This window comes from Diabrotica virgifera, chromosome 5, assembly GCF_917563875.1.
Source record: "Diabrotica virgifera virgifera chromosome 5, PGI_DIABVI_V3a".
Taxonomy (NCBI): Eukaryota; Metazoa; Arthropoda; class Insecta; order Coleoptera; family Chrysomelidae; genus Diabrotica; species Diabrotica virgifera.
The window spans coordinates 106994017-107019110 of NC_065447.1; the positions used below are offsets into that span (position 1 = coordinate 106994017).

A 25094-nucleotide genomic window follows, 5' to 3' on the forward strand; every position below is an offset into this window, starting at 1 on the left:
TAAGAAAATCGACGATGACGTCATATCTCTAAATTGGGACACCCTGTATACATTATTATTGAATGTCAAAAAGGACAATTTGAAATACTAATCGACGGGTCTGAGCATTTTCCAAAAAAACAATTAGTATTTGAGATATTGAATTTATTCCACTTTACAGACTCTCTCTGTATATCAACAATTATAATTTATTCATTCTCATTTACAGGACAATGACAATACCTACAAAAACTTTTACTTGAACTTGACTGACATTCCATTTTTATATTTTTCTTGACATTACATCAAAACCGTCTATACTGTCAATACGTAAATCATAACATAACAACTATAGAATAACATCTACTTTTATTGTTGTAAGTATATTCTAACAAATTTTAATAGTTTTTTCTACATACGTGTTAAAAATGCAATAATACAGTTTAAATTAAATTTTAAAAAACCTTTTAAACTACCTTTTTCAAATTGAGCAAGTTGTACTATTAATATTAATGTTAATAAATGAAATATGAAATATAAATATTTTGACGTTTCACAATTTGACAATTCACTTTTAACTGCAGTACCTTAAAAATTTTAAAGCACTAGTGCCTTAAAGTAGCATTTTTAACGCTCGTATGGAGTGCTAAAAATTGCATTTTTAACACGGTTGTAGAAAAAAGTTATTTAAACAATTTCTGCCCAAAAATGCCGTCCGGCACCCTTCTAATAATGTTTAAAGGAGACATTTTTGAGCAGAAATTCCAGAGAAACTGAATGGGAAGCATTTTTCATGCGGGAGCTACCACACAACCGGGACTACTTCTCTTTAAATTTTGTATATTATTATTACCATAGTTTTATAAACAATTTATTTATTTTTTTAATTATTTACAATGTACCAATTACATACGCCAATCATATCGCACGACAAAACTGTGGAAAACCAACAACCAACCTACAGTTTAGGACTTACAGGACTTAAGCAGTCACCATATGTAAATGGGGGAAACTCCTGGAGTTGGCCGAAGAAATCAATATTCACCTTATTCATAGTCTAAAAGATAAAACTACTTTCTTTTATAGGAGATGGCGCAAAGGCGCAACCTCGATCTATGCTGGGTTTCGAGTAACTCACAGTTGCAACTACTCCCAAGCTTCCGAACCGTACTCCATAGTTTCCCCCCGCAGCCAACATCGACCAGTCATAATCGAAATAGATTCAGAAAGATTCAGATTGAGTTACACTAAATACCAATTACCAATCTTGTGAATTTGTTTAGAAACATTGTTTAGACAATTTCTGCCCAAAAATTTCGCCGGCACCCTTCTGATTTATTTAAAGGGGACATTTTTGAATAGGAATCCGCAAAGAAACCAAATCAGAATTTTTTTCAGACGAGAGCGGCCTCACATCATAGACTAATTGCATATTATGTTTCTCGGTAACTAAATATTCCAGTTGTTAGTCATCTCTTATCTCACACTGAAAAATGGTAATAAAATTTTATGACTGCTTGCAATCTTGTAAAAATGTATTAGCACAAATTTTGTTTATACATAAACTTTTTAACACGTTGACGGACAGTGCGTCAAATGTATAAGCAAGTGTTGTGACACTATATGAATTTTGCAAAGTAGAATATACACTGGCGCGCAAAAAATTTAGGTCACTAGATGAATTATTTGATGCCTCGGATTTCCTAAACCTGTTGTCCGATTTGAATGATTTTTTTAGTATGTTATAGCTTTATTATTTAAGAATCTTAATGTGTTAATATTGTTGCTAGACAGGTAAATGTCATTTTATACCGGGTGTAACAATCATACTGTGTTTTTCCTTTTAAAGTTCGGAACACTCTGTGGAATATTATTGCATAGATAAAATGAGGCGGTCAGAGCAACAGTGGCCTAACCCACATTCCACAATTTTACCAAAACGATATTATTACATTAAAGTTATTCTTTATTTAAGTGTTTTCAGATGCAGACTAGTTCAAGCAATGGTTGCTTCAGCCACTCTGCATCTGAAAACACTGAAGTAATGCATAACTTTAATGTATTAAAAGCATTTTGGTAAAATTGTGGGATGTGGGTTAGGCCACTGTTGCTCTGGACGCCTCAAATATTGAAATTAGAACTCAATTGTAGCCTCCGGCTTTCTTAATACTTTCTTTTTTTATTCATTTGCTTATGTTGGATAATAAAAAAGTTAGGTATGTACTTTAACAACTAGCCATGTTCTTCATCAATACAGGGTGTTTCTAAATAAGGGCAACAAACTTTAAGGGGTAATTCTACATGAAAAAATAATGACCGTTTGCTTTATAAACATTGTCCACAAATGCTTAATTTCCGTGATACGGGATGTTGAATTTTTTACCAACTGACGGTTTATTTGTTGCTCTAAAACCGATTGAGATATGCAACTGAAATTTGGTAGGTTTTAAGAGGTAGTTATTACGCATTGTTTGGCATACAATTAAGAATTTTATATTCGCCATTGGCGTGCATACGGGATGTATCTAAAATATTTATACCCGTATGAACGCCAATGGTGAATATAAAATTCTTAATGGTATGTCAAACAATGCGCAATAACTACCTCTTAAACCTACCAAATTTCAGTTGCATATCTCAATCGGTTTTAGAGCAAGAAATAAACCGTCAGTTGGTAAGAAAAAATTCAACATCCGTATCACGGAAATTAAGCATTTGTGGACATAATATGTTTATAAAGCAAATTGTCATTATTTTTCATGTAGAATTACCCCTTAAAGTTTGTCGCCCTTATTTAGAAACACCCTGTATTGATGAAGAACATGGCTAGTTGTTAAAGTACGTAGCTTTTTTATTATCCAACATAAGCAAATGAATCAAAAAAGAAAATATTAAGAAAGCCTAAGGCTACAATTGAGTTCTAATCTTAATATTTTATCTATACTATAATATTCCACAGAGTGTTCCGAACTTTAAGGAAAAACACAGTATGATTGTTACATCCGGTATAAAATGACACTTACCTGTCTAGCAACAATATTAACACATTAAGATTCTTAAATAATAAAGCTATAACATACTTAAAAATTCATTCAAATCGGACAACAGGTTTAGGAAATCCAAGGCATCAAATAATTCATCTAGTGACCTAAATTTTTTGTCCGCCAGTGTAATAGCGAAATTGCTAAATTTGTTTTATGGAAACAATATGTTTTTTGTAAACATGTGGACGACGACCATGGATGTCGTATTATATTTCATATGCATCTGTAGATGTAATGTGACAAAAAATCTATAAAAATCTACCGATTTTTTGTCATAACTCGTTATTTTAAAAATGTCGTCTATAGACGTTCTGTTCATCAACGTGTAAAGAACTAAAAATATCTGAGAGAATAAAGTCAATGTATGATAGAAAAAGAATAGAAGAAAAGAATAGGATTTTGATTTTAAATTCGGCAAAATATGTTTAAGCAAGGCGAAAACATCGTGTTTCTTGGGAAAAATATTGCCATGAGATCTTTTTGCGTAATCAGTTTCATGAGATACCGCAGAATAAGGTCCAAAAAGGTTATAATAAAGATATTAAAAATGATTGTTAACAGAAAAAAATACTCAAAACTATTTCACTAACACCAAAACTAGTTCTTCTCTGTCTTGCTCGTCGATTTATTGCATTTCGATTTAATGTCCATGATTCAGCTCCTTAGTAAAGCACACTGTGTACATAACATATAATTAGCCTTATTCTGAGGGCCAATATCAGATCTTTGCTGCATAAAATCTTTTTCATTTTCACGAAGTTGGCACGTGCTTTTTCAATTCTCTCTTATTTCTGGAGTATAATCGTTATTTTCTGTGATTATCGTTCCCAGTAAATATATTTTTTACTCTCTCAGACTGCTGGCCGCCTACCGTTAATATTTCATTTGTATTGTTGTTCTTGCTGTACAATGGGGCATTCGATTCCATAGAACTCTGGACCGTATTAAACGGAATGAATAACGCAAGGAAGTCATCTAAGATTTGCCGATGACATAGTGCTCATAAGAAACAATACAGAAGAACCAATCTACATATTAAAGATGCTTAAACATGAATCTGAGAAAGGCGGTTTAAAAATGAATTTAAATAAAACAAAAGTGATGACAAATCAAAATATCAGAATCGACTTAGTTGGAAGTGAGATCGAAAGTGTCGAAGAGTCACACGATCAAACTAGACAAACAGAATCAAACGGACGAGATAGCTATAAGAATCTGAATTACTTGGACAGCAGTTGCAAGACTCAGTGATGTGTTGAAAAACAAAAAGATACCAATAAATCTAGAAAAAAGGGTACTCAACAGTTGTATTCTACCAGTTATGACTTATGGAGTGGAGACCGTGACACTTACAGGGTTATCAGCCAATATATTAAGAACAACACAGAGGGCCATCAAACGAGCTATCTTAGGAGTATCTCTGAGAGAACATATTCGAAATGGGACGTACGAAACAGGACGAAGGTGGAATATGTTATTGGAAGAATTGCGCAAATGAAATGGAGCTGGATATAACAGGACACGTGCCACGGCAAAACAATGAAAGGTGGACGAGAAACATTTTACATTGGAGACCACGCAAGCATAGTCGTAGCAGAGGAAGACCACAAAGACGATGGCTAGATGACTTCAAAGCAAAAGTGGGGAGAAACTGGTACCAAATAGCACAAAACAGAGAAGAGTGGAGAACTCATGGGAGGCCTTTGTCCAGGAGTGGATGCAACCAGGCTAAAGAAGAAGTTATTGTTTTCTTTAGGGACATTCACTTAACAAGCTACATGTTTTTATGGATTCGGCTGCCTCTAGAGATGTATATTCTCGGGATGAATACAGTCACTTAACTTCCACAATATTATTGTCACTTACTGACCCGTCCGGACTCCGGACAAGCTCGTAAAAACCCATAACCTTTTTCAAACACAGGAACAATCCACACTGCTTTACTATATTTTTTATTTTGATAGCAATTTCTGGTTGTTCTTCGTTTCTTATCAGATAAAACAATTGTTCCAGATATCGTTATCGCGTTTCCTCTTTTTAGTTCTTTATCGATGATTATTCTGCCGCGCCGTTTTCATTTTCTAATATTCCATAATCTTTCTCTTCCTGCTCTTAAAGAAACTGTTTATTAGATTTTTTTTCTTTCTCATTTAATTTATACCGATCCAGATTAGCTCCATATAACAGTTTTAAGTTCTACTTCCATCAGACTAAGCAATACGTTTTTTTGACATACCTATTATTAAGTGACAACACATTTTTTCTTTTGTCTTATTTATTTCTGTTGTTTTTGTACAGAGAAGAAATCAATATATATGTAAGATTTTTAAAATTGATTGTTACCTATTATTCGTTGTATATTGATCCTTTTTTATTTTTAATATGAAGGTGAAAATATTTTTAACCTCTCCTCAATTAATTTTAGAAGTGGTTATTTACTGCTCTTACTCCATATCAATTTACATATCGTCCAATTGTTTTCCCTTAAATTTAGCTCACCACAAATGCAAAAAGTAATGGACAATGAAAATTTTAAAGATAAAGTAATAATTTCAGTTAAAATCTTTAATAAACATAAAAGTGCAACAAAAGAGAAATACCATGGATGGTAGTTATTAGAAACACTATTTGACAAATGAAGACTATGCTCCAATTCCAATTCAAAATATAGTCAAATACAAAGCTTCAGAGATACATGAAAAAATACAAATAAAAAAAGACAACTTTATGGTACTTAAAAACATTAAAATGCCAATTGCCAACTAGGGTTTAATCGAAACAGAAAGTACCGGCCCTAAATATATCAAAATCTAATACGGCCAAGGGGACTGAAAATATTTCAACAAAAGTAGTTAAATTAATTTCAGAAGGTCACGTTGATGCCTTATAAATAGACGTTATAGTAGTAGGCTTATATTACCTACTAACATTAAAACATTTTGTTGTACAAAGTAATTGATATGGCAACGCTGTTAGGATAAAGTTCTGTGTGACGCGATTGAAGCAGAAGGCACTGCTATCTATCGAACATAAATATTACCGATGGTGTAGATGGCGCCATGTCATGGCTGCACAAATTCTTAGCGGCAATTCAAGATATAATTCTTGTTAATCGAGATTTTTCATATGTTTAGGAAAAAATATTCAACATTTTATTCGAAATATTTTCCATTGTTACAGTTTTATATATGTTGTTATTGAAATTTTATCCAATTTCTTACCGGTAGCTTTATTATAAGCCGAAACATATTATTTTTTCCTACTGTGGCAAAACTGTACATTCAAAAATTTTAAAAAAATTCATAAGTATTTCCTAGGATTATATCTTTATGCTGTAAGAAAATTAACAAAATTGTATGTTTAGTTTTCCCGCTTTATACTTGAAAAAAAGGAGTTTTTTTGAGTTTTTTCGAAAACGAAAACATGAAGTTTGCTCAAAATTTGTCAAAATACTTATAGTGATCACATATACCTTCTCAATTTTTTTCAAATTTTTTGAATGTGTAGTTTATTTTTGGGGGGGTTCAGATCAACCTTAACTAAATCAGATATGCAACACTTACGATTATTTGAAGTACCATACTCAATAGCTTTTTTAGCCAAACTATCAACATATTCATTATGCGTTAGTCCTATATGAGCCTTAACCCATAAAAAGTTCACTCTTCTTTTATTTTTGTGAATTTCAAAAAGGGTTTTCTAATTAGTATATTATTATTATCAAGTGAAGTAGTTTAATGAAATTTGAATGACAAAAAGACTGTGCTTTTGCGATGTTGTGCCAGTAAAGTGATTATAGTGATGAACTGTCAGCTGTAAATATTCAGATCCTCCTTCATATTTCAAAAATTTAGTGAATTTAAATACTTTAAATTTAATATTTAATTTAAATACATGCAAAATACGTGCAATCCAGCCCTCAGTATATAAGCCACTTTACACTGGCCCCACAGGACTCTCTAGACAAGACCTTAGAATTATAAGAAGAATCCGTATAGGCCACACCAAACTTACTCACGGCTTCCTGATGTCATCAGATATCCGGCCTATCTGTTTAACATGCCAGTGCCAACTTACCGTGAACCACATTATTACCGAATGTCATCAGTTCAGTGTAGTAAGACAACAGCTCAAACTCAAACCGCAGCTATGTGACATTCTAAGTGATACCAACCAGTTAGACAGACTTCTTCATTTTTTAAAAAAAATATATCATTGTATCATAAACTTTAAATTTTTTTTATGACATAACTTGTTAATGCTCTTTAATTATACCTCTTGTAATCTTGTTTGTAATCGTCCCGTGCGAGTGGCCATAGTTGCCGAGCACGTTAATGTAAATAAAAAAAAATACTATCAATTAAAAAAACGAGGTCGAATCCATCAATTAAAAAAAAATACTTTAGAAATTCAAAAATAAACTGAATACAAAAAAGGGATTAAATAAAAAGTATCAACTCACATAGAGCAGGTAATGACAATTTAGCTTCGAACGGACCAATCACAGGGAAGCATCCTTGTAGGCCGCGCAATAGACATCCATGTAAAACAAACTCATTTTATTTTCAAAAGCATCGATGTAAACCTCCTGGATGGCATCGCGCTAAACCTCCACCGCGACTTACCTGCTCTGTTCTCTTCCATTCACTACAATGTTTTGTTTTACATGGATATCGACATCGACCGCGACCTCTACCTCCACCTCCACTCCTCCACCGCGACTCACTTGTTCTGTCCTTACCCTCAGGCAACGGAATATGAAATTCGAGATACGATCAAGGAATGTTAAAAAACCTTGAATAAACCCTAGTGCGCAGAGAAACTTCCTAAATGAGCTGCCTAAATACAAAATCATTTTATTTTCCCATTGACATGGGAAAACAGAGTAATAGGAATTAAAATATATAAAAGAAAAGAACTTTGGTCTGATGAAGAATGTAAATAGACAAAAGAAATGAACGATATTTGAAATATTTGATAATGCGTGAAATATTTGAAGAACGAAGAAAGGCACACAAAATAGGCAGAAGAAAAAATACTAAATATGTATGCACAAAGACTTCAATCAGGTTGACACTATAGAAGCATATAGATTACTGAAACAGCTCAGAAAGAGATATAAACCACGTCCTAATCGTTTTGGAAATAATGGAAATGATAAATTATAAGTGATGATGCAGCAATAAAAGTAGGATGGAAAAACTATTCCGAGGGTAAAAAACGAAAAATATTGTTTTCACCCAATTTTGAAAAATATGTGAAAATTTTGAATTATCCACGTCCGTCTGTCGGATATGATGATTGCCAACCTCCGTAGCGGAGATGGCACCTGAAGAAGAAGTATAATGACAAATGAAGTGTCAAATGAAAGCTTATAATCCAAGCATGGTACTAAAGGCGATAACTGTGACCTAGTCTGCCTGTCCGTCCGACCGCGAATATAACTCCTCCGTCATTATACCAGGTAGAGTGACACACGAGGTGTCAAATGAAAGCTTATAATCCAAGCATGGTACAAACGATGATAAATTTGACCTAGTCTGTCTGTCCGTCCGACCGCGAATATAACACCTCCGTCATTACACCAGGTAGAATGACAAATGAGGTGTTAAATGAAAGCTTATAATCCAAGGATGGTACTAAAGGTGAGAAATTTGACCTAGGCTGTCTGTCCGTCCGACCGTGAGTATAACTCCTCCGTCATTATACCAGGTAGAATGACAAAAGAGGTGTCAAATGAAAGCTTATAATACAAGGATGGTACTTAAGGTGAGAAATTTGACATGCTGTCTATTCGTCTGACCGACCGCGAATATAACTGCCTGGTCACTATACCAGGTAGAATGACAAATGAGATGTCGAATGAAAGCTTATAATCAAAGGATGGTACTAAATGTGAGAAATTTGACCTCGGACATCCGGTTTTAGAAATGCGTCCAAAAGTACTGTTTTAAAGCCACCGGAATAGTACAAGTGATATATTATTCGACGCGCATTCGCAAGCCGAGAACAACTGTATAATTCCGGTTTCATGACTGTCCGTCCGCGAATACAACTCCGTTATTAATACAGATAGAATGACAAATGAGGTGCCGAATGAAAGCTTATAACCCAAGGATGGTACTAAAGATGAGAAATTTGACATCGGACTTCCGGTTTTAGTGTTGCAACCGTAAGTACTGTTTTAAAGTCACCGAAATAGTATAAGCGATATATCATTCGACGTGCCTTAGCAAGATGAGAACAAATCTAAAATTTTGGTTTTTATATCATTTCCGGTTAAAAAGTTCTAACCAGAAGTGCCATTATAGTCGCAGAAACAGTACATGTAACACTTAAATCGAAGCGTATTGAAAAGTTGAGTTTGAATCTTTAGTTCCGGGTTTGAAAAGTTGAGTTTGAATCTTTAGTTCCGGTTTTGAAGTCATTTCTGTTTAAACAATGATGACCCAAAGTTAAGTAAAAATGACTCAAAATTAGTAAAATAGTACAGTCGGAAAAATGAAAGAATCCCATGAATGATTACATCAATCACTTATTTTGTATTTGCTGTTTTTTCTATAAATAACAAACGTTTGTTATAGAAAAAGACAGCAAATACAAAATAAGTGATTGATGTGATCGTTCGTGAGTATTCTTTCATTTTTCCGACTATATATCAATCGACGCAAAGTTACACAAAGAGTTCAAATATCGACTTCCAGTTCTACTTTCGATAAATTTGGGTGAAAACCTAGGACTTACGATGTCCAATTACTTGTTTACTATTTAAAATAGATATTTACCTACGATATTGGAGTAATCTTTCTTAATGCTAACTGGAAGTTGATAAGTAGGAACCAAAACGTCGTCATAATTTTCGATTTTGGTAATATTTTGAGTTCTCGGTATGTTGTATTCTTTTTTTCTATCGCTGTTTCCTTGTGGATGCTTGAAATAGGCCAGATTAATCAGAGCCCTGGAAACTTGGTTTAGCCTATCTATTGTTTGTGATAACCTAAAATGTTAAAAGCAAAACAAACGGATAGACAAAAAATATAAAAATGATGCCTTTCTTATAGTCTAAGATCCGAATATAGGTCGAGCTGTCCATCTGCTTGCCGGATGAAACATTGTTTTTATTAAATTTCATACATAGACAAATATTTCTAGCATATCTGTCTAGCATATCAAAATCGTGTCATAGCTATCCTTAAGGGGGGGCGTAGGGATTGAAATCAATATTTCAAGCACATTTTTTTTAAAGTATGGTAGAATTATTTTATTTTTAAATTAAATTGGCATATTCAGTACGATTCATAGATTATTCAAGAAATAATTCAGAAAAATATTGAAAAATAAGCCAACGGTGACAAATTTTTGAAGACACCTCAAAACATAATGAATTTTGCGGTGGACATCAGAATCCATCATTAGCTCATGGTAAAGAAAGAATTCAAAAATATTTTATCTACTCTATCTCATATTATCTATAAGTTTTTAGTTTGTGAAAACTGTCATTATAGATAGCAGTGCGTGAAGGATTTAAAGTGTGCGTGAATTAACAATGTATTTTAAATGGGATTTACTTTTTCGCACTGTTTTTGGCACACTTTCATAATATAATCAAATATCCTTAACTTTCGCGTTGTCATGGTGATGACATTGTCAGCAATAAATTACGACAAACGTTTTGACAGTTTTGTTTTCTGAAAGAAGTTAGAATTTTTAAATGTCAAAGTTCTAAAAATTGTAGAATAGAAATGAATTCCAGTGACGAAGAGTTACAGTTTTTTTATTTGTTTCTCGTAGATAAAATATTGTATGAAACTGTGCGTGAAGTACTTTTTGCGAACTTACGCGATGTATAGCAGTCGCTCGTGCTTTAAACATCGCGTGCGTTCGCAAAAAGCATACTTCATGAACTGTTTCATAAATAACTATTGTTAGCTTATGAGTTTTTCAAGGTAACGCTGTCGAGTTTTTTAGTTTTATCGAATTTTGACTTTGTGATATCACTCAGAAGTCAAAACAACGATTATTTTTGCAAAAAAGCTTGAAAAGCAACATATTTATTATTGTTAAACAAAAAATAAGCATAAAACAAAAAATATCTCGACAGCGTTACCTCAAGGGATGTCTAAAGAAAATATATACAAAATTCCAGGTGGGTCGGTCAAGTAGTTTTTGAGTTAAAATGTCTACAGCCTTTGAAAAAAGTAGTTTTAAGGAAAAAGCGTTTAAAGTATTGTCAACTTTTATTGTCAATTTCATTTTTGTCTGTCAAATCGTAAAATGATGCACATCGGAATATATTCGTGAATCGCGGAGTAATTTACAAAAGAAAATGAGAACAGCTGTTGACCGTTGTTCACTACGTTCAAGCGTGCTGGCGCAAACCTGCTGCAAAGCGAGTCGAAGGTAGGGATATTCAGCACTATCTATCTCCCTACCTTCGACTCGCTTTGCAGCAAGTTAGTGAAAAACGGTCAACAGCTGTTCTCATTTTCGTTTTTAAATTATTCTGAGATTCAAGATCACTTTACGATTTGACAGACAAAAAAAATTGAAAATAAAAGTTGACAATATTTTAAACGCTTTTTCTCAAAACTGTTTTTTTTTCAAAGACTGTAGACAATGTAACTAAATCTACTTGACCAACCCACCTGGAAGTTTGTATATATTTTCTTTAGACATTCCTTGAGGTAACGCTGTCGAGATATTTTTTGTTTTATGCATATTTTTTGTTTAACAATAATAAATATGTTGATTTTCTTCCTTTTTTGCAAAAAAATCGTTGTTTTGATTTCCGAGTGATATCAAAAAGTCAAAATTCGATAAAACTAAAAAAACTCGACAGCGTTACCTCGAAAAACTCATAAGCTAATAAAATATTTTTGAATTTTTTGTTTACTATGATCCAATGATGAGTTCTGATGTCCACCGCAAAATTCATTGTTTTTTGAGGTGTCTTTAACCTCCGTTTGCCACCGTTGGCTTTTTTTTCAATATTTTTTCTTGAATAATCTATGAATTGTACTGAAATGCCTATTTAATTTAAAAAGACAATAATTCTACCGTACTTAAAAAAATGTGCTTGAAATATTGATGTCAACCCCTACGCCCCCCCTTAAGGATAGCTATGACACGATTTTGATAGGCAACCCATGCTAGAAATATTTGTCTATATATGAAATTTAATAAAAATAAAGTTTCATCCGGCAAGCAGATGGATACAGATCGACCTATATTCGGATCCCGTACTATTATTAATCCAATCGTTAGAGACTTGATTTCTAAAAACGAGACAAACCAGCTGAATTTTGCGGAGAATGTCAATTTTGGGTCCAAAAAAAAAGTGGAAAAAAGTTTGCCACTTCTACCAGGGCTTCCCTTTTAAAACCCCACTCGTAGGGAAGGGGACGAAAAAATCAATGTATCAAGAATCTGTACGCCGTACAAAAAAATGTTTCAAACAAGAAATGTAGCTGAGATAATTTTGAACAAAAATGTTTAGCACTTTTTGTGTAAAATGAACAATTTTCTCAGAAAGAACCCTTGAAGCGACCGGCGATTTTGAATGTCAGTTATGCCCGCGAAATCAATTTTGTAAATAAAATTTGTACTCGGCGGTAAAAATTCGATATCATTTGATCAGAATGCAGCTTTCGTATGCACTTTTTGAATTTTGCTGCAAATGAAGTCAGTCTCTACAAAACTGTTAAATAAACGTTGCGCGATTTTTGCCATTTCTTGCGTTTCTAGTGAGATTAATAAAATTGAGAGTGTAAAGCTATTGTATAAAAAACGTTTAGACGAAAAATTAGAAAGTGGTAATTTTTAAAATACCGAAGAACAGTACGAACACATCAAAAAGTCCATTTATTTGGCAGCAGAAGAAGCACTGGGGAAATGTGACCAAAACCATAAAGGAATAAAACCGTCCTGGTGGGATGAAGAAGTAGAAAAGAAAATAACAGATAAACGTCGGAAATACCAAACGTTCCTATCAACAAAAACAGACAACGATAAAATAATTTACAAAGAAGCCCAAGCCAACGTAAGAAAGAAGATAACTCAAAAAAAGGACGAATCATGGGAAAAGAACTGCCAAAAAATCAACACTTACATAGGAGGTAGAAGAAGCACAGAGAGTTGGAGATTAATTAAAAATATGAGAACTAATAAGAAAAAAGACGTTATATCACCAATAACAACGGAAAAATGGGAAGAATATTTCAAAAAATTACTAACAGAACAAAGACCAGAATTTGTTAACATAGAAGACAACACAATAGGTATACATATAAATTCATCACCATTACAAATAAGTAAATCAGAGATGGAAGAAATAACCAAATCCCTGAAAAATGGAAAATCCCCTGGTCCTGGTGACATCCCTGCAGAATTAGTGAAAGCTGGCATAGACAAACTCCAAGAACAGCTAAGAAAACTCTTCCAAGATTGCTTAAATGGTGCCGAATTACCAAAAGAATGGAAATTATCTATCATGTCAACAATCCACAAAACGGGCAGCAAGGATCAATGTGAAAATTACAGAGGAATTGCGGTAAACAGCACAATAAGTAGGATGTATGGGAAACTTATTAAGATCAAAATAGAAAATGACTATAGAGATTACGAAGCAGAATAGCTAGCTGGCTTTAGAGCTGGGCGGTCCACAGTAGACCACCTGTACTCTATTACGCAAGTTATTGAGAAAAAAACAGCCGTCAATAAAGAAGTTCACCTGGTATACGTAGACTTACACAAAGCATATGACAGTGTGCCCCTCAGCAAACTATGGTCAACCCTACATCAAACCAACATTAAACATGGTCTTATCAAAGCAGTCCAAAGTCTGTATAAAGGAACGACTGCAAAAATTAAAACTAGACCAAGGATGTCTGAGGGATTTAAGGTCACGAAAGGATTGAAGCAGGGTTGTTGTATTTCGCCTACCCTTTTTAAAATTTATCTGGAACAAGCACTCAAGCTGTGGAAAAGGAAATGTAATGGCATGGGAATCCCTCTCAATGACGACACAACACTATACATTTTATGTTTCGCTGATGACCAAATTCTGATTGCTCAAGATCATGACGACTTAAGTTACATGACGCGGAAACTAATAGAAGAATATAACAAATGGGGTCTCGAAGTCAACATTAAGAAAACTGAAGCCATGTGTGTTGGAGGAATAAAGCAGTCCATTACATTAGACGATGGGGTAGAAATTAAACACTGCGATGAATACAAGTACCTGGGCATGAAGATAACTCAAGATGGAACACTCGACGCTGCTATAAAAGACAGAAACATACAGGGTAGAAAAGCCATATCCATGATGAACGGCATTCTGTGGGACCAGACAATATCTAAAGCGAACAAACAGCTCATATACAATAGCATACTTAAAAGTATAATCACATATGGCAGTGAAGTTTGGCCACTGAAACAAAGAGCTCAGAAAATGTTACTAGTAACAGAAATGGACTTCTGGAGAAGAGCAGCAGGCAAATCAAGAAGAGATCGGATACCGAACAAGAGAATACGAGAAATGATGGTATGGTACGGGTATGGTACGGCCATGTACAGAGAATGCCAGATGACAGGATCCCTAAACAGATTTTGGCATGGACACCACAAGGGAGAAGAAAAAGAGGAAGGCCGAGAAGAAGCTGGAGGGAGGGAATTGAAAAAGAACTAGAGGAAAGAGAAAACCCTCCAGGTCAATGGTTAAATAGAGAAGAACGGCGGTTAGGAGTCGGAAGGCGTCGGAGAACGCTGTAAACCGATAGTAGTAGTAGATTACTTCCATTAACCGATCGCAATAGAATTCATAGAATAGAGTAGATCATTTTTAGAGACTAATCTTCAAAACCGATTACATCAAATTTAGATTTTGAATTTTGGCACCACATATGAGGCATTTGAAATATGCCTAACAAACGCAAAACTTAAACTTTCACATTACAAACGACCTCACATCTTGGAAGGTCACGTCAATTGGATGAAATTTGTAGCTGAAGTTGTATAATTTCAAAATAAGTACCTTAGTAATCAAAAAGAAGCACGTTTAAACGTTTCAGATCGTTTATAATGTGCAAGTTTAAATTCAGCATTTTTTAATGCCTTTTTTAATAAATGCCTCATATCTGTTACCAAAACTCAAAATCGAAATTTCACGTTATAGGTTTTAAAGATTATGCTCTAAGAATGGTACTTCCATAGCGACCGGTCAATGGACGTGATAATTTTTAATGATGTCATAAGAATAATAAAAAAAGCAAAAATCGCGCAACATTTATTTATTTAATAGCTTTATAGAAACTTACGCAATTTGCGTCCAAATCCAAAAGTTGTATTAGTGCAGTAACTAAAGATGTTCACCTCTGATTTCGTTGAACCTCCATCGATTTTTATGAAAACTGGTGAGTAGTTAGAGGATACCTCAAGGAATAAAGGTGACATAATGCGAACTTGCGCTTTTGCCCTGGGGGTGTGTGCCACCTGCCACCTCTCCTCGGGGGTGAAAATTATTTTATTAAACATACCACAAATCGATAGAAAGACAAATTCTAAGCAAAATTTGTTATATAAAGTTATTAATATAAATTAATACTTTTTGAGATATTAAAGATCAAAGATTTTATTTTTTCGTAAAAAAGCATGTTTTAAAGCTGTTTTTACGTATAACTCAAAAACTATAAGCTTTTACAAAAGAGTTATTATTACCAAAATTAAAGGTAATAAAAAATTGAATACACTCCTCACTCAAAGCACTAAACTGATGTTAATTCAAAGTGAGTTATGGGTAATTGAATGTATATTTTTTTCGACGAGTACTCAAATCTAAGTATTCAGGCTTAAATAACGGGAAAACGATGCATTTTATAAAATATACATGCTAAACACTTGTCAAAGTACTTCGGAATACCTATCAAATGAGTTCCAGACGAAGTTAATGGCATCAAAATTAAGCAAGTTTTGATGAAAATAAGAGACCCCTTTCGATTTTTTTAGGAAAAAGTGAAAAATAAAAAATATGCAATTTCCACACAAATTAAAATGTATAGTAATCTTTACAAGAATTTATTTATGCATACTAGCATAATTAATGATTTCAACAATTTTGACTGGTTTAGGATGCATATTTTTGAAAAAAGATATAATTTAAAAAAATCAGAATTTTTAGAATTATCGTAATTTTCATTTTCTTTTGATAATAACTGCAAAAATGCTCAATATACGTAAAAAATGATATATGTACACAAATTCTAGTTTTTTCTGTACCAAATATTTTACCTTTTTTACCATTTCTGTAGGGTAAAAAATAACCGAGATAGAAACGTTTAAAGCTTAAATTTTGTTGCGAGAACCATGTAACCGGGTTCATTTAACCTTTAATTTTTAAAAGAAGTAAGCGGTTTAAAATATTAATTCAATGTGGTTTCAAAGCACTTGGAATTAACTTTCAAATGGTTTTTAGGTGAACCTGATATCGTAAAAACTGACGGAGTTATAAAAAAAATAATAACATTTTTTGGAAAAATTTTTAATGATGAATTTTAAAAATTTTTTGGAGCATAAATTTTAATGCTATCAACTTGTTCGTGGCTCATTTGGTAGATATTTCTAAGTACATACGTTAACAAATTTTTAATAACTCACTTTTAGTTAACACTAAAGGGTTTTTGTGGTAAGAAGTTTATTTCATTTTTTATTAGCTTCAAATAATAACTTTTTTGTAAAAACTTATAGTTTTTAAGTTATTTATGCAAAAACGTTTAAAAACATGCATTTTTCTCACGAAAAATTAAAATTTTAATAACTTAAAAAGTGGTGATATATTTTAATAACTTTATACGACAAATTTTGCTTAGAATTTGTCCTTCTATCGAATTATGGGGTTATTTTTAATAATATAATTTTCACCCCCGAGACGGGGTGGAATCCACCCCAGCGTGAAAGCGCAAGTTGGCACCATATCAACTTTGTTCCTTGAGATATCCTCTAACCACTAACAATAGCTCATATCCACCTTCAGTGACTGCACTATATATAAAAGCTGCACTCTTCATCTTTAAAACATATTTTTAACCGATAAAATATATCGAATTTTTACCGACGAGTTGATACAAATTTAATTAAAAAAAAAAAAATTATTTCGAGCATAATATTCAAAATAACCGATCGCTCCAAGCGTTGTTTGTGAGAGAACGGTTCATTCTGCACTAAAAGTGTTAATAAAAATGTTTGTTCATAAGTATTCCAGATCCATTACTTGTTTGAAATATTTTTTCGGACATGCGCCAACTCGCAACTTTTAATGACAAACATTTTCAAATCAAAATGTACACCGGACAATTCGTAACTTTTCTACTACCTGACCCTGCCAACTCGAAACTTTCTACATGTGAATGCGAAACCATTGATTAAATCTAATACATCAGGTAGTTAGGTTAAAACGTAAGAAATAAATTTGAACAGTAACGGATTCAACCAGCACGGGGCCAATAGAGATATCACGTTAAACCTTAAAATCAGATTAATATGCTGCTACATATTCTCCACATTGATGTATGGCATGGAGAGCTGGTCCCTTACAGAGACAGTAATCAAAAAATTGGAGGTCTTTTTTTAAAACAGATTTACATCGAATCAATAAGAACGCAGAAATAACAAATATAATAAAAATTCGAAAGTTACAATATTTCGGCCATGTAATGAGACATCCAGAGAGTCTTCTACACCTCGTAATTCAGAGCAAGGTCGCCGGAAGAGGAGGCCCAGACCGATGAAAAGGAAATCCTGGCTCAGAAATCTCCGGGAGTGGTATTAAGAGACCACCGCTAATCTGTTCAGAGCCGCCGTAAACAAAGTTATTATTGCCAATATGATCGCCAACGTTCGATAATCGGACAGGGTACTGAAAGAAGAAGATAAAAAATAACAAAAATTGAAATCTTTTGATAAAATAATTGAAATTGGATTTTCTCTAGCAACTCATCAGAGACAATATATAAATGATGAATACCTTCAAAGAGGGTAATTTATACAAGTACATACCTGGAATACCGGTATTAGATTATCAACAGCGTTAGAAACTATGTACTTAGAAAATAAAAGTTACAAACTCACCGGTACTTGATGGGTTATCGAAAAATTGGCTGAGGGCCAGAGTTGCCAGTTGACCTGTAATTAGGATGGGGGTTAAAATAGTTACGAATTCACCGGGACCCATTTTTTCTACGGCGGCGTAGATGATTCTTGGTAAATCGATGTTTTCCGTTTTCCCTCCCTACAAGGGAGAGTTTTAGGAAGGGAATATAATTTCGAGAGAGTGGTCAATTTTACGTATCTCAGTGTTACTATAGACGAGAAAGGTCAGGAAGAATGGGAACTAAATGCCAGATTGGCAAAGGGAAATAAACAGATAAGAACCCTAGGACCACTGATGAAATCCAAATATGTATCGAGAAATCAAAGCTAAGGATATATAAAACGGTAATAAGGCCCACAGTGACGTATGGAAGCGAAGTATCGACAATGAAAAAAGCAAATACGGAGAAATTGGAAAGATGGGAAAGGAAAATGCTCAGAGCCATATATGGAGGCAAAAACACGGTGGAAGGTTGGGTGCGACGATTAAACAGGGAGCTAGATGAACTTTATAACGAACCAAGTATCAGTCGCTTCATAAAAGGCATAGAGAGTGAGATGGATGGTACACGTGATGAGAATGGACACGAAGAGAATGTCAAAGATGATCCTAAAACGGGGCCTAATCACGAAAAGAAGGAAAGGAAGACCCAGACAAAGATGGTTTGACAGCGTACAGGACGATCTCAGAAATGAGGGAATTATTGATTTGGAAGAAAGAGTAACAAACAGGAACGAATGGAGGAGAATAGTAAATCAATTTAGTAGGCAAGGAGCATGATTGGACAAGAAGCACTTGATACAAGTTTTGTAATACAGTAAAACCTCGATATAACGGACCTCTATTTTACGGACTTCGGATATAACGGACAAAAAATCCGATCAAATGTAAAAAAATTAAAAACGTCTTGTTAATATTATACATAATTATTAACCCTGCCCTTACCAAACACACTGCATAACAACGGGGTCCCCGTGGACCCCAAACGCTGTAATTTACAAAGAATTTGAATAAACTTTTTATTACAGCATATTGAGGACAAATTTCTAAATAGTCTGATTTATTTTAAAAGTATTTTTATATAACGGACTTTTGGCTTTAACGGACTCCTAGTCCCCCCAATTAGTCCGTTATATCGAGGTTTTACTGTACACTCACCGGCACGAAAAACGGACACCCCAAAGAATGGGTAATTTTTGATGTTTCGTATCTCCTAAACCTGTTGTCCGATTTAAATAATTGTTTTAATATGTTATAGCGTTATTCTTTAACAATATTTCTGTAATAATATTGTTGCTAGACAGGTAAATTTTCATTGTATACCGGGTGTACCAATCAAACTGGGTTTTTTCTCAATTTTCACAATACCCTGTGGAATATTCTAGCCTTTATAAAATATTGAAATTAAAGCCCAACTATAGCCCCAGGTTTTCTTAACATTCTGCTTTTTATTCATTCCCTTATGTTGGATGATAAAAAAGTTAGGGACTTTACCAACTAGCCATGTTCTTTATCAATACAGCGTGTTTCTAAATAAGTGCGACAAACTTTAACGGGTAATTCTACATGAAAAAATAATGACCCTTTGCATGATAAACCTACGTCCGCAAATGCTTCGTTTCCGAGATACAGGATGTTGAATTTTTTCTTATAAACTGGCGATTTATTTATTGCTCTAAAACCGGTTGAAATATGCAAATAAAATTTGGTAGGTTTTAAGTGACATACAATTAAGAGGATGGGTACGTATTTTCGGCTACAATGCTATTCAAATGGGGATTCATTTTTTTCGAATCCTGAGAAAACTAATAAGTATTTTTGAAAAATTTAAACGCAGAATGAAAGATTACGTTATTAGCGAGGGCCGAAAGTCCCTGAGAACTTCTATAATGTTTATTTTAATAAGTTACAGGGGTGAAAAACTAAGAGAAAATTTAGTGTTATTTTTAATTTCAAATATATCATTCAAAATAAACGTTTTATTTATTTTAAGAGACTTTCGGCCCTCAGTAACAATTTAGTCTTTCATTCTGCGTTTAGATTTTTCAAAATAATTTATTATTTTTTTCAGGATTCGAAAAAAATGAACACAATGTCCGTGGTAATATTTTCCAAATCTATCTTTGTCATACAACGCACTCAGTCGAATAGAATATTGTCAGCATATTGTCAGTCAGACACTGACAATCAGTGACAATTTTAAATATTTGACATGGCACCGGGAATATTGTGAGTTGTTGATTAAATAATATTGATATATAGTGTATTTGATAAATAATTGATTTAAGACGTGAACTTTATGAAAAGTTATTTATTGTGTATTATTTATCGATAGAAGCAGAGAATACATCAAGATATATTCTGTAATCCAAGTATTTTGTTGTTAAAGATGTTCAAAATTGTAAGCGTACTTTGACACTTTTACTCTTTTCTCGATTGAGTATTAGTTTTTGTTGTAGGTACATATAAATTATTACAATAACTGAATACATAGTTAGTGAAAAAATTATCACATTTATTAACTGAATTAATAATTTGCAATTATACAAAAAATAACAGTTATCCAAGAACATTCAAAAGGTATCTTTTTAAGTTAGTTACGACATTGTCAAGTAGAATGACACTCTAGTAATATTTACATATCCATACCAGTGTGAATTTTACTACACGTAATTTGCCATGTAAAGACAGAAAAGGTAGGGATAGCCGTAAAATATTTGCGAATTATGTACCCATGGCCTTAAGGAATTTTATATTCACCATTGGCGTGCATACGGGTCATATCACCCTATCATATTAGCCGCGATAGCGGCTATTAGTTTAGCTATTAGTCTAGCAACAATATTATTACCGCGATATTGTTAAAGAATAAGGCTATAACATATTAAAAAAAATACTTAAATCGGATAACAGGTTTAGGAGATACGAGACATTAAAAAATGACTCATTTCTTGGGGTGACTGTTTTTCGTGCCAGTCAGTGTATATAAGTATTATATTATTGTATTATATTGATTGTATTTTTAGCCCTAGGCCTTCAAGGCCTGTTGAGCTTTGTAAATAAAGAAACCAAGGTGGAGTTTTAGGGAAAGCCCGATGGTACGAGTGGCAATTTTTTTTTCATCTTTTTGGGGCCCTAAAATTGACATTCTCAGCAATGCTCAGCTTGTTCGTATGATTTTTAGAGTTTCAGTGGCATTTTCGTCTTTGATGACTCAACTATAAACAGAATATTTTAATTTAAATAGTCACCCGTTATTTCTTAACTTCCTGATAAGTTCTTTTGCTGTAGCAATTCTAGCATCGTTACTAGAAGTCTTAGTAGTATGCACTTCATCAAATTCTCGGTCTTTGTGTGAATTAGCCAAATAAAGCAACAAAGGTAGTGTGTGGTGAGGGTGTTCCATAGCACATTTCTCTATAATTGCAGAGAGGTACTTATTGAAGCTGTCAATTTCGTTGTCTGTCGACAAATGTGGTACTAATTGGGGCAGCATCACGATATACTTGTAACTCGGTAGGCGTGGCAGGTGGACTTTAATAGTGTCGCTAATTTCGAGATTTTTTCTGTTTTCCAAGAACAGAGACATTATTCTGAATATTCGAATGTCTTTGTCGTCGCTGTGTTCCAGACAAAGAAGATAATATCTGTAAAATGTTAATCCTATTACAAAACTGCCAAGTGAAAGAGATCAATAATATTAAAAATTTTATTTGTATAACTTTAAATAGTTTATTTGTATATAATAAATAAACAAAACTAAGCAAAACACCAAGTAAAAAGTACATATAACAGATGGACAACTGTACGTCAACAAAAACCCAGTAGAAAGAGTGACGCACTGACACTGACAACTCTCTCAGCATAATAATAAAAGAAGAGTGGATTAACAACCAGGAGATGAGAGCGCGTTCCCCAGATCTTGAGCAAATCATGGGAACACGATATTGATGTTCACAACGTGTTTGTAGACTTCAAACAGGCATACGACTGAGTCAAAAGGAACAAACTATACTATATATTGGCTGAACTGTCAATACCACACAAGCTAATAAGACTCATTAAAGCCACAATGGATGAAACTCAGGCATGTGTACGAATACAAAACCACCGGACAGACTTTTTCAAAATTTCGCAGGGACTAAAGCAGGGAGATGGGCTGGCCCCAACATTGTTTAACCTGGCACTGGAGTATGCGGTTAGGCAGATGCAAACTGGACGAGGAAACCTATTGACCAACTGAACGGTTCAACTGGCCGCTTATGCCGATGATATTAATATTATGAGTAGAACATCAACAGGAGCACAGGAAACATACGCAGAGTTAAAAACACAAACAAAAATGATAGGTCTGGAGATGAACACAGAAAAAACAAAAATAATGACTTAAAAGAGAAGAAATATAGTCCCACAAAACATTATACATGAAGATGATATTAAAACGGTTGGAAAGTTTACATACCTGGGAGTAGAAATATATGCCGACGGATCAGAAGATCGAGAAATACGGAAGAGAATAACGCAGGCAAACAGCTTATTTTGCCCTCTCTCATATATTTCGGTCTAAAAGTGTCCACCGAAATACAAAGATGAGAATCTATAAAACTTTAATTCGACCAATAACATGCTATGGCAGTGAAGCCTGGGTCCTGAAAGAAACATCCAAAAGTAAACTCGACACATTCGAAAGGAAAGTACTGAGGAGAATACTAGGACCTGTGAGGGAAAACTGAATCTTCAGAAGTCGATACAACAACGAACTTTATCAACTTCATAAGGAAGCATCCCTGCCAGACTTCATTAGAATACAAAGATTGCAATGGGCCGGACATGTGATAAGAATGGGAGAGGATAGGCTACCAAAAAGAGCACTGAATGCTAGAATGCAGGGAAAGATACCGGTTGGAAAGCCAAGAAAGCGCTGGGAAGACACAGTAAAGAGCGACGCACAAGCCCTTTTAGGAGTCCGTGTATGGAGAAGAGCAGCCACAGACAAGCAAAGGTGGAGGCAAAAAATAAAGGAGGCCAAGGATCAATTTGGGCTATAGTGCCTTAGAAGAAGAAGAAGAAGATGAGAGCGCGTAACGGAAAAGCTAGATCTACCTCGGAAGCCTTCTACAAGAGCCACAATCTATATCTTGGTATAAAAGTAAGAATGCTGTGATGCTACGTATTCTCTTTCCTTTTTTATGGTATTGAATCGTGGAAAGCATTTGAGATGTGGCTATATTGGAGAATACTTAATATTAAGAAGAATATAAGAAGAACCGAGAGGTACTGACCATATCAAATCCCGAAAGTTACAATATTTTGGACACATTATGCGAAATTGATCCCAAATGAAGAAGAACATCCTGGTTAAAAACTTAAGAACGTGATTCAACACAACATCTGTGAAGCTTTTCCGCGTCGCTGGAGATAAGAAAAAGATTTTCGTGATGATCACGAAGAAGAAGATTTCTTAAGGAAAATTGTGCACAATGTGTAAAAAAATCAACCATTTTGCTGTGGGTTGTAAAAATAAATATCGAAGGTAAAATAATAATACAAAATGAAAATAAACGGTTTAGATTTGTTTCAAATCGGGCCCCTTGCCACCCCTCGACACGTGTTTCTCGGTCTACCCATTATCAAGAAGGCTTTGCAAGAAGACTGATCTGAATCAAAACGTCCGTTCTGCTCGGTATAAATAAAGAAGTATTTATACCGGAGTATGGTTAGAACGACCTATAACGGGTAACGATGAAATTAGTGAAATTAATGTCGATAACGAATCAAGTAATCTGTTAACCCAGGGACTAATGTACCAACGGGCGACGCCAGGAAAGATAATAGGACGTTTTGATTCAGATCAGTCTTCTTGCAAAGCCTTCTTGATAACGGGTAGACCTAGAAACACGTGTCGAGGGATGGCAAGGGACCCGATTTGAATCAAAGCGAAACCGTTTATTTTCATTTTGTTTTATACCATACTTTGTATGTATTAGAGAACCAAAATGATGACGTTTACAGATTACTTGATTCGTTGTCGACATTCATTTCACTCATTTCAAAATAATAATGGACAAAATGTAAGAAAGTAATGTTGATTAAACTGAGGACAGAGTATAATTTTTGTAACAAGCGCATTTTGTTTTGTTTTGACATTTATATTTTATATCTACTGAAAATAATTGATTACTACTTATTTATAATTATTTATAGCACCCTCTGTGGCTCAGTGGTAAGAGCGCCTAACCTTTGGATCGAAAGTTCCGAATGGTAGTGAGTTCGAATCTCACCAGGGTCAGAAATTTTTTCATTTATTATAAATTAATATATGAAAATAGTTTCTTTCCTTGTGGATCGGTACTCACCGGAGGGACCGCAGACGTTCGGATACAATTAGCGTCTCTTTGCAAAGACAATGACGTCGAATTTGCTAAGTAACAAGACACTTACTCAACACACACACTACACATTACACCTGCGTTAGTGATAAGTTATACAATTACGTGGCTAAAGGTTCTAGTTCTAAACCAAGGCCAGAATCAGAGATAAAAATTATTTATAGTATGTATACCTTTTTGCCTTTTTGTAGCTGCTTAATTTTTTAGTCTGTGGTATTATTGATTAAGAGAATTATATATTTAATTTAGACATGTTGTACGAGTATGCATTGGACCTAACCTTAATTTATTTGCTATTTGTCATCTAAATGTTTGCCAGTCACAGTGTTGCCATACTGTTTTTGTTTATTTTTAGTACAATTTCAATCATCAGTATAGTGTACAAGAATAGACTTCTTATGCGTTGATTGATAAATATATTATACCAGTATACTTGTATATTTATCAATCAACGCTCATAGTCTGAACAAATTATAGAAAAGAGGCCATTTCTGGGAAAAGTTGTTTAGCAGTTATTTCAGCTGAAATCAAATCTTA

General features: G+C 34.0%; 1 protein-coding gene across 3 annotated transcripts in view; it reads right to left on the reverse strand.

The window, feature by feature from the left end:
- LOC126885081 (serine-protein kinase ATM-like) overlaps nucleotides 1–25094 on the reverse strand; it is a 624001-nt gene that overhangs the window by 323946 nt on the left and 274961 nt on the right. For all 3 annotated transcript variants that reach the window (XR_007698275.1, XR_007698276.1, XM_050651504.1), the window contains exons 27-28: nucleotides 21420–21815; nucleotides 9809–10020 (exon numbers count right to left, since the gene is read on the reverse strand). Coding sequence is in view for 1 of the 3 variants with exons in the window: in XM_050651504.1 (XP_050507461.1) it covers nucleotides 9809–10020; nucleotides 21420–21815 (608 nt within the window). In the remaining 2 variants the exon portion in view is untranslated. The remainder of the gene's footprint in view (nucleotides 1–9808; nucleotides 10021–21419; nucleotides 21816–25094) is intronic.